Here is an 11260-nt window from a genome sequence, read left to right as displayed (position 1 = left end):
GTATTAAAAATCCACAAATATAATACCTAATAATATAACACTCACAGGAGCCTTGTTTTTGTATTACGAGTACCTTTACTTGTAGAGTACATTTATCTGATAGTAATGCTGTAATTTTACTTGAGTAAATTTTAAATGCAGGGCTTCTACTTGTACTTTAATATTTTTTCCATTGTGATATTGCTAATTTTAGTAAGGATCTGAATACTCCTTCCAACACTGGAGAATTTTTATTGTACAGAAGAGTTTCCACCAAATCCAACATTGTTAAGTACTGGTTGTTGTCAAATAAACCGTTCTATTTTATTTTGAAGAAATCAGACAGGAAGTGTTGCTGGCAGAATACGGACAACCGGGTCGTGGTGAGTTGGAGGAACTGACAGAGATGGCAGATTTGTCGTTGTATTTAACTAGTGTCAACGTTTCCCTGGGACAAACTATGGAAACTGAAAAGGTTAGTCCGTACGATACAACTTTCGTCACTTTTCGTGTTTGTGAATGATAAAACAAAGACTTGTTTGGAAAATAGCTAATTACTTCCTCAGCTGATAACCCAGCTAACAGTCAACAAACACAAAGTAACGTTAGCTAAAGTAAGCTAACTAACGACCCAGTGTTTAGCTGCTGTAACAGGGTTTTGTCAAAGAATTTAGGATGATTTACTTTTCTTACCTCCATGTTTAGCAGTTTGGATATGAATAACACAGCTACACGTGACGGTATTTGAATAATTTATTTAAGAAAGTATTTTATATTTTATTTGTTAATTACATCCAACAGAGTGAAGGAGGGCACGTCAAACTGGTTATACTTGTGCCTTGCCGTCGGCACTCACGCATTTACAAATCATTCAAAACCCAGCAGTCTATAATAATCATGTTGATGAGAGGATATACATGCATTATCTTTGACTGTCAGAGTCCAGGAGGGACGACAGACTTTGAGAGTGTGGAGATGGGAGACTCTGCGGGGAATCGGGGGAGAGTGAAAGTCCCCCGAAGGACCATCTACTTTGCCAGCGGAGAGACCATGGAGGAGTATAGCACTGATCAAGAGGAGGAAGAAGAGGATCCCGTGAAGAAAGATGTCATCCCTGTAGATACGGTAGGCTGAGATCAAAAGTTTTACAGTCATTTTACAAAAACCATGAGGATTTTATAGACACTGAACAGCCTCAGTTATCAGGCCAATCCTGTGGAGTTTGCCAGACAGAAATCCTCTCTTCAGGCCTGTGTGAGGAGACGTGGCTTATATTTATTAAATTTCTCAAAATATAAATGGCTGATCACTTTTGAAAATCAATTTCCACTATAGCGATTAATCTCATGATTTAAGTCTGAATATATACATTTTATTGACTATGTATAAGGCCCTTAACCAGGATAGTATGATATAATAAGTTCTAATATTGGCTACTGCAAAGGATACTTTCAAGAAATACAAAGTGGTAGATGGCAATGCTTTCCTCTTAAAGAAATATCAGTAGCAAGTGTGTAAAATGAACTGAAAGTCATACCAAGCACTGCAGTTAACTGATCTATATATGGTTATGAACTATAGCCTCACTTTCTGACCCCCAGGTAACAAGCTTTCCCAAGGGTGCTCTGGTGGCCTAGAGATTTAACGGGGTGACTGTGAATCAAACTGTCCCTCCTTCGCATTCAGGGACCTTTGTTGCATGTCTGTCCTCATCTCTCACTACCTTCATTTCCTGTCACTTCAGTCAACGTTGTATGAAAGACATTAAATGCTCAGAAAATGTTAATAAAAATCTTAAACAGGTAACATCAGGCAAAAGAGTGTGGATGTATAGTGCTAAGGGAAGAAGGCCAGGCTGCCAACTTGAATGTTTAAGCCCTTTATTGATGCTTGAGAGGTAATTTTATGTCTAACCCGTTCTTTTGTGTTTTACCAGCAGATGTGTGGTGTAATTGTCCTGTTTCTCTTCATATGTATTTTAGGCTAAACTGACGTGGGGTCCATATTTCTGGTTCCACATGTGGAGAATGGCCACCTCCACCATCTCAGGTAAAGTAGTCTACTGTAAGATCAGTCATTCATGCTAGCAAGGATCAGATCTGACGGTTCTTTTTTTGCTAGACATGGAAATCCTGAAATGTCATGAGTTTTCACAGTATTTCAAGTGTTTGAAGTTACCTGTACTGAATATGTGTGTGTTTACTGCAGTGTGTGACTACATGGGAGAGAGACTGGCCTCTCTTTTTGGCATCACTACTCCCAAATACCAGTATGCTATCGATGAGTACTATCGTATGAAGAAAGAGGTAGGGGACACACACACACACACAACTTTGAGCCTCATATGTCAATCTCATAATTAAACATGAATAAAGTCACACCTTGAAGGAAAAACACAAACATTAACTCTCATATATCAAGTATTAAACACTTGCACACACTGTTTTCCTGTAGGAGGAGGAGGAAGAGGAGGAGAGCCGTCTGTCTGAGGAGGCGGAGCGTCGGATTGCAGAGCTGCGGGGAGGCGAGCAGGATGCGTCTCATCCCGCTACTGTGGAGCAGCCGGAGGCGTCCGGAGCATCTTTTGTAAACATCAGCTTTGAGCTTGAACCTGAGTCTCCTCTCAGTGCCTCAGACACCAACAGAGTCCCGTCCCCTCTTCCTTCCTGAAAACTGACAAACCTCTCTAACATTTGCATATTTCTATATCAGGCAAAACCTTAATTTACTTAGCTGGATAGATTAATAATATTGTTATTTTTCTATGTTATTTTATAAGATTAGATCTTAGTACACAGTGCAGGGATAAATTAAAAGGGCTGTGGAAGTGGCTGCACTAGCCTTATCTGTGAATGTAAATTTATGTACAGTGTGCAAATGTATGCAAGACTGAGACATGTAATTTAACAAGATAGACCAGAATGGGACAACGCTCAACTCACTTCAGTTTTTTTTTATCTAGACGTGGCATAGGAATTTATTTGTAAAGTGTAGTAGAGCTGGATAGTTGTTGACTTGCTGAACAAATCACCAGGTAGTGATGACATCAGTAGCCGGAGCTGCTGTACTCTTATTGTACTCTGCATTTCAGCCTGTCGTTGCTTTATTGTTATGTCTGGAATTAGGAAATACAAGAAAATAGCCTACAAGTTCAATAAGTTATGAAGAGGAATTAGTGGCATTGACTTTACTTAGGACAAAAAATGAGGCCTATTAAACATCTGCTTAGACAAGACTTAACAGAAAATGTACCAGTTTTGAATCATTGCGTTTCATCAAAACAGTCATTTATAAGGTCAACATGTCCAAATACATTTCACAACCCTTCCACCTCTGCCTTGTATTAAGTAGTCCATGAATACCTCCCTGCTGTTTGAACTGGACACATGTAATATCTGGGCCTCCACTCCTTTACTGTGAATGAATGGTCCAATACATGCAGATTTGTTTGCTTTGGATCTCTGTGTCAGGGCCAAACTAAGGGCTGGTTAGTACAAGAAGTCATTTACTAGGTATGATGTTTATACATATATATATATATATATATATATATATATATATATATATATATATATAAAGTGCTCCTATCATCCTAATCTTCCAACATCTTGAGTCTTGGAGTAACTGGAGCCACTGTGCGTCAGTTGGCTTTGGCATGAAGCCACAGTCCATTGTTAAAATTGACTTCAAGACTAACCTCAAAGAATTTGCTAGCAGCTTTCTTCACTCTCTATTGTCACAATGTAAAATGTGTCTCTGTGACGATACTTGAAACTGTTTAAAAACAAAAACAATTTGCATGAAGTACTAATTGTTTTGCTAAAAATGAAACAGGCTGTACAGCTAATGGAGACCAAGTAGTAAAATCAATATAGTCCAAATCTTAGAAAATCCACTAGTTCTCAAATTTATTGCTGATCTGGAAGTAGAGTTGCTCCCATACACTGATTGTACCTTCAAGTGTGTTGAGAGTTTATTCTTTAAGTGTCCTTGCCTGAGCTGTCAGAAGCTTCTTATTAATTATTTTTATCCACTGATGTGGCTGCGTGTTGTGGGGACAGGCCTTAGATCTCCTTAGAGAGCAGAGCAGCAGTGTGTAGTGAGGAGTAAACCAGACGCACACACACTGTAGCCTCAACCCCCAAGAAAATTTACACTGCTCTTATCAAAATTTTCCATTTCAAAAAGAGATTTTTAAAAAGGCTTCACTGTAACTGAAACACCAACATATCTGACCATGCAGAGTAAATGTCTTTCATTACAGTAGTCAACAGTGGATATTATTCATACTTTTTATGTGTATAAAAAGGGTCAACATATGCAAAAATTATTTTAACTGAAACTCTTAAACACTAATTGAATCTGTAAATACATATTTATATTTTCTGTGTTAATAAAACCTTGAAACATTAAAAATGTTGATTTTGCTACTTTTATTTATTACTCTTAAAATAATAAAAATACTTTACAATCATGAAACTGTTTTAAAATCCCATGCGTCTTATCTAATAAAATTCTTCCTGGTTCCTTCTTATTTGTTAACAGTTTTAAATAACCTTTGAATCTCCCAGTCTTAAGACCCAGCTGTGCATGTTGTTTCAACATGACGCATCAAAACATGGTTTCTATTCACCTTCAACATGAAAACAGTGTGATGTGTAATTAAACTGAAGGCAAGAGAGGCTGTGGTCATGTTCTGTACATCTGCAGCTCAGATTAATTTTTATTGAATACAATCAAAATGTTCTGATGTTATTACCCAACACTAATGGTGAAAATCTAATTTTGAGACACTCCTCTTGAAAGGGGTAAAATTATGCAAAAACAAATGACTTCCATTCACCGATGAAGACTGAGATGTGTTTGAAGTAGTAGTAATAAATTGACCTTGAGATTAAATTATTAAATCATTATCACTCATACTCCAGAATTTCCCCTAGGGGATAAATAAAGTATCCATCCATCCATCTATCTATCTATTGATCAATTGATCCCAATGTCAAGAATGAACTAAGATAATTTTGAAATGATTTTTTTTGTTATTGTGCAGTTTAACCTGCAATGGAAGTATAAAAAAATTCATGTTCAGACTGGAACCCAGAATCCTTACTGAGATCCAAATAAAATAAAATGTCATATTTGAGGATATAATAAGTGTTACTCAACCATACAAATCAAAGTTTAAAAGTCCATTAAATACAGTTTCTGCTTCTGCCAGGAACATTTATTTTTGCTAAGAACCGAATTGTAAGTTATAACTGCAATAACTGATTTTTTTTTTTTGGTCACTTGGAGGAAGTAAAAAGAAGCTGTAAACAAAGCACTGACATATCATTACTTGTTGCCTATTTACATATCTGGCACTAAATCCAATATTCAGTCACTTGGCTCCTGAGGGAAACGTGGCTCTTTATCCCCTAAATGCTCCACCACGTTCTCTGGCTACTTGTCTTCCTGCTTGGTGCTGAGCAGGTGGTGCACTGTGGGTTTATACTGCTGCCTGCTGCGGCTGAAAACAAGCTGAGAGGTAAGAGTGAACAAAAAGAGTCAAGTTGCGGGATGGAAAATCAAAACAATGAGCTGTAAAGTATAAGACTTTGTAGAGCTGAGGAGAACTGCAGTATCAAATGATAATTCTCTGTTGGTTCATCAACATGATTGTCTCCTTTCACATTACATTGTCAGTCAATCCGCTGTATTGACTTTAGTGTTAATGATAGCGGGCTTTCATTAGGCAGATACAAAGAAAAGTGACACATTTAGGCGTCGTCAGAAAAGGAATGAAAAGGAAATATTTATTTTAAAAAAGGTCAGTGACACAAACATGTATATTGGACTTCTTTACGGGAACACAGAACAATATTTACACAAAGCAACCTGCCTCGCTCTCTGTCTTCCGTCCATCTCATCCATTTCTTTTCACCCCCTCCCTCCATTCATTCCAGGCTTTTCACAGTTCAGTTATTCAGTTGCAACGTATCCAGAGGGACCTGAGTCAGCAGGTGAAGGTTCAACAAACAACAAACATAATGTTTGTTACTGTTGGGAATGAAATCTGGGAAACTCAAGATCGTTCTCAGGTGTCATCAAGGTCAGCCGTGTTACTGTTGTCGTTGTCATTAGCAACCAGCACTTCTCTGTTCTCATAGGTCCAGAAGCCGTTGAGGTCGATCAGGATGCTGGTGACGGTATCGCCCTGACAACTGTTTACCAAATCCTGGAGAGTGATTTTGTAGGGGTCTTTAGGCTTCACCATGTCGAAGATCTCATCCTGAGGAGAGACAGAGATCACAATGTCCACTTGTTTTTCTTCACCACAATACATGTCTCAGTTTGGCTCAACTGTAAATGCACAGTACAGCTTGGTGGAGCCTTTCGCCTCAACAAGGAACACGTTAGATTTAAAACGAGTTGTAACATTTTCATTGTGTCTGTACAATATACCTTGACATCCTGGAAGGAGACAGGCTCCTGACCGTGCAGCTTCATCTGCTCCTGAATGGCCTGAAGTACAAAACACAGTTAGTGTGAATGTGTGTGTGTACTTGTACTTCTTGTAACAAGGATGGATGGATGGACTGTTTGAAATTATGCCTGGATTATAAACTCATTAGTGTGTTTGTGTGCAGCTGATACCCTGAAGAAGTAGTTGAGGGAGAAGACATTGAGGTATCCTTGATTCTCCATATCCAGAAGTTTAAAGATATACTGTAACGCTGCTGGCTCCTTCCTGTTTTCCAAAGCCAATACAAAGTCTAGATAGGTCTTATAGTCCTGAGAAGAAGGAAAAGAAAGACAGAAACACAATCACGTACTCTATATATCCAACTTCGACCCAGCACACAAACGTCTGCAAAACAATCACTTCATAAGCACGGAAAAGAGAGATCCAGACCAATACCTTATAATTCTGATCATTTCAAAAGTGTCATTAAACGAGTGCGTCAGCTGCCCAGAGAGGACACACCGTCTTCACTCAACGAGCAGCTGAAGATTAACTTTATATGGTTGTTTGAGCTGAACATTAACAAACAGAGAGGAGAGCAACTAAAAGAAAACCCAGAGTAAATGAGAGGACAAAAAACTTTTGTTACCCATCTATATGTTTACTACAACTGCTGCTGATACTGTTATTGCTTTTACCATTTCTCCATCATAGGTGAGGTACTCCTGAAACACCCTGTCCAGGAAGACGGAGGTGAGAGTGGCTGTGCCGTAGCGTGAGAGTTCCTCTTTGCTCAACATGCCGTTGTGGTCCTTATCCAGGTTCAGGTACTGGCCTTCAGAGAGAGAACATCCAGACGTGAACATGACAGACAGGCTGCAGGCTCTGATGTTTACTGAGGCGATCACCGACAAACACACACACACACACAAGCCGTTTTTTGTTGTGGATCCAGAATCAGTTCATGTATACGGCAACTGCTACACACCAAAAGATTTGTGTCTTCCAGATTTAATTTCATGATACTTGGATACACGCCACTTCCATTCAACATCCAACTGATTCTTGGGCCAAGAGTGACAAAATATCATGTACAAATTATTTAACACGGACAATAATGGGTTTAGTGTATTGACACACCAAAGAGCTTAAGCATTGTGGAAACTTTTGTAATGACCCATTGAGCTGAAAATGAATTGCACTGCGTGGCCCCTGACATCTTTCATTCACCTGAGGATCATTTAATATCGGGACCATTTGATTTGAGACTGGAAACGCAACATTTACACACAGATGATTTCTCACCATAGACCCGAAGAGCCGAGGGGGCTGAGAACCAGTTGGACTCCTGACTCTCCTTAGATAACTCCTCATCTCTCAACTAGGAGCACAGTCGGAGAGGGGAAAGAAGAGGGTGAGGGGTGAAGCAACAGTTTTGGGAGTATCGCCTCCATATAAATGACCCATGCAATACTGAAACACTTGTAGGAGAACAAGACGAAACTGCATTAATCCTTATAATCCAACTACGAAACATAATTCAGGTGGACTATTCCAATTACAGCATATCCTTTTTTGTCCTTTAGCTACCCGCTGGTGGTGTTGACACCCAATGAATTAAATAAAGAATGAACACAGGAGGGGTTGTGAAAAAAAGTGACTGCGGACTTAAAAAGATTAAAAAATGTGAGTGATAAAAAAAACATTCTACCTCCAACAAGTCATCCAGGAAACTGCAAGCCAATATATCCTGGATTTTAATCTTTCCTGAAAAAAAAAAAAAAAAACAGCAGACAAACATACATCATCAGTACAGGAAATGTTGTTGCATCCCTCTGAACACACATTGAGATGCTCATGTCCTTTTATTTGCAGAATCATTTTAAAAATGTGTGGTTGCCGTGATTACTTGTTATCTCAGTGTTCTGTATCTCTTGGCCCTTTCCTACAATGTGATGCTACACAACCCAAAGTCCCCACAGGGATTGTTAAAGCTTCTGATCTGATGAAACAAATCACTGTTTTTTGCTGCATGTCCTTTACACATGATGTATGGACATGTGATGACAGTACAAGACGACACTTTGCTTCAGTACGTATTATTGCAGGTTTTACTGTCGAGGTTCACAGTGGGGTTCAGTCTCACCGGTTCGCAGTGGGTCGAGGAAGAAAAAGAATTTGCGAACAGCAGTGCAGACGTAGAAAGAGTAGAAGGACTTCTCCAGGCCGTCCAGCTGAGGCAGAGTGGGGATGAGCTCAAGGATGTAGTTCTCCAGATCCTACAGAGAAGGAAGAGTGTCACCTTTCCGAGCAGTTTAAGTTTCAGTACAACTGAATTCAATGATTCTGCCAAGAGCTGCTACTGAATTTATGCAGTAAAAACTTAAACTGTAATTTGTGGTTAGTGCGTACCGACTCTCTGAGGTAGCCCTGTCCTGCCACATCATACAGACTCAGACCTATCCGAGTCTGATGCAGCCACACTAGAAGCACGGAGAGAACAGACATGAGTTAGTGACTAAATATTCACTGGTGCAGGTAAATCCAGATTTTTGCAAATAGTTCAACATGTGAACAGAGACGAGGTAGAACAAGAAAGCCAAGTGAAGATCCAGACCTTTCCTCATGACATAGTTAAAGAACTGCATGATGGAGATTCTGCCGTAAGGGTCGTTGTGGAGCAGCTTGGCGTACACTCTGGCTGTGAAGAATTTTCTGAAGGAAAGGAGAGAAGAGGGGAAAAGCTGTTACTTTTCATTATGTTAGTTTCCTTGATCTGATCACATTTCCCCTGTTAACTTCAGCCATTAACATGTTTTACCCCTGGCCCCCCCCTTTTTCAAAACCTTTTCAAGATGAAACTTTTCTCTGTTATGCATCAGAGTCAGATTTCTCTTTCCCCTGCCACAATGAAAACAAAATTCCTATAAATTTAAACCCTTTAAAGCTGACAGTGGATACACACTGACATATTAACCACCTTCTTATTATGTGTCCACTTCCTGGTTCAAAAGTTAATTTTCATTATCATTGATTGCCTAGGTAGCTTGTTTTTTCATGTGGCCAAATATATCTCTGACAACCCCCACAGGTAGTTTATGTGATCACAGTTTCAGTTCAATTGAGATGTTGTGTGTTTTTGCCAGATCTGAACATATAGGTATCCCATCAGTCCCATTACTGCCAGGTGCATATAAAGTCAAAATGACAGGTGGATTTTCCAGATACAACCTTTGATCTAGCATGAATCCTTGGCACAAACAAGCACACACATGCTCCATTAAATAATACAGGCGTGTCTGGTTTCATGCAAATTGTGCTGTTGCCAGTAAACCTCTACTTCCTGTTACTTACTTGCACTTGGGCCCAGCCCTCTCCCCCACCTGCAGGTAGGCTTCATAGCTGATCATGGCCTCCTCTCCGCTCACTGGAGGCACCTGATGTTTATCGAGCAGGAACCACAGATTCTACAGAAAGAAAAATAGAAAGAATAAAAGACAGCTAAGTAGGTACAAAATCACAAACATACAGTGCGGTGATTCATGCTGAAGTAAGTCCTTATATTGCATCTGACTACCGTGTGTTGGTGTGTGTGTGTGTGTTTTACCTGCAGTTCCTCATTATCCAGCAATTCCCTGCTCTTCCTCTGGAGGAAGACTGCTCTGGATTCTTCTCTCAGCTTCTGAAGTAATATTTCATCCTCTGCTGGTAGCTGCAGAACATCATCACAATCATCATCATCGCGGCCCAAGTTATTTTTACTTCTGCACATCTTCATCATTAAACATCAAGCCTGTATGCTTAAATCATCAGATTAATTTTAGGAAAGCTACTGTATAGCAGGGTACTAAACATATGACACCAGAACAAAACAAACCAGTGAGATACCGTTTTAGCAATAGTGTCTATGTATATTGCCTGAGCTTTTTCTTTAAATGGAAAGATGTTTATTTACTGTCACAAATACTGTCAGGTGATTTAGTGATGGGGTTCCATCCAAATGACATGAATGATGACAGCTGTCACTGGGTTTACACATGTCATGTATTCAAATAATACCCTATAGTAGAAACGCGGGATGTTCTTGTAGGACTTGTCTTTGTCTTTTCCTCCCTTCCACTCTGTGTAATATTTTGTGAACAGCTCAGTTTCTTCTGCTTTCTTTTCCTCGTCGCTTCTCTCGTCTGGACAGAAGAGGGAACATGAAAAAAACTTTAGAGTGAAAACCAGTTACATGAAAGGTATGGTAAGTGTAAGTGTTAATGTTGATTTAGCAAAGCGACTATAGCTTGGTACACTCAATCCAAAATTAGCTAGCCAACGTTAGCCAAAGTTTACATTCTCTCTTACCTTTTTTAGGGTTAGCTAGCCTCCTTTTCAAAATATCCGACCAGTGAGGTTGTTGTTCTTTAGCCATATCTGCTCCGAAGTTAATCTAATGTTTCATCAGTAAAACGTTTCTAACCCCAAAGTCGAAAAGATAGTAAAAGTGACTTATGTACAAAAGTAGCTAAGCTACCCTAACGTCAAGTTAATGACTGAACAAGAATGTGATTTCAGCTTGAATTTCAAAATAAACCTAACTCATAAAAGAAATACTTAATCAGCAAAGTAAATACCATAGGTAATAACAGTTCGATCAATCAAATCCATATTCATTGCAAAGTCATCAGTGCAATAATTAACTAATTTATTCAATTTCTTCAGTATCAAGTACGTTTCAAGTGTCCTTTATTTTGTAACCAAATAAGTTTTTCCGGTCTTTCCCTGGTTGTCATGAAAACTTGACGCAGCTCACAAACGGAGCTGTCAAGCATTGATGACGTCGAGGTGTGC

At 39.2% G+C, this 11260-nt stretch overlaps 2 protein-coding genes across 2 annotated transcripts; one reads left to right on the top strand and one right to left on the bottom strand.

Annotated features, from left to right (window-relative positions):
* The first annotated feature begins 320 nt into the window (after nt 1–320).
* Nucleotides 321–4395, top strand: fam177a1 (family with sequence similarity 177 member A1). The gene is made up of 5 exons (XM_056394404.1): nt 321–454; nt 919–1104; nt 1962–2028; nt 2188–2285; nt 2434–4395. The coding sequence occupies exons 1-5, from the start codon at nt 386–388 to the stop codon at nt 2647–2649; spliced, it is 636 nt and encodes a 211-aa protein (XP_056250379.1). The 5' UTR covers nt 321–385; the 3' UTR covers nt 2650–4395.
* A 1353-nt stretch (nt 4396–5748) lies between these two features.
* Nucleotides 5749–11140, bottom strand: ppp2r3c (protein phosphatase 2, regulatory subunit B'', gamma). Its single transcript, XM_056394069.1, has 13 exons — nt 10775–11140; nt 10484–10608; nt 10032–10136; nt 9779–9891; nt 9042–9139; nt 8837–8907; nt 8571–8703; nt 8136–8191; nt 7730–7805; nt 7123–7259; nt 6616–6753; nt 6424–6483; nt 5749–6250 (listed from the first exon to the last, which is right to left on the bottom strand). Exons 1-13 carry the CDS (start codon nt 10839–10841, stop codon nt 6056–6058), a joined length of 1374 nt encoding a protein of 457 aa, XP_056250044.1. The 5' UTR covers nt 10842–11140; the 3' UTR covers nt 5749–6055.
* Nucleotides 11141–11260: the final 120 nt, after the last annotated feature.

This window comes from Seriola aureovittata, chromosome 13, assembly GCF_021018895.1.
Source record: "Seriola aureovittata isolate HTS-2021-v1 ecotype China chromosome 13, ASM2101889v1, whole genome shotgun sequence".
NCBI lineage: Eukaryota > Metazoa > Chordata > Actinopteri > Carangiformes > Carangidae > Seriola > Seriola aureovittata.
Note: the sequence above shows the minus strand (reverse complement) of the source record. Positions and strands in the feature narration are given on the sequence as shown.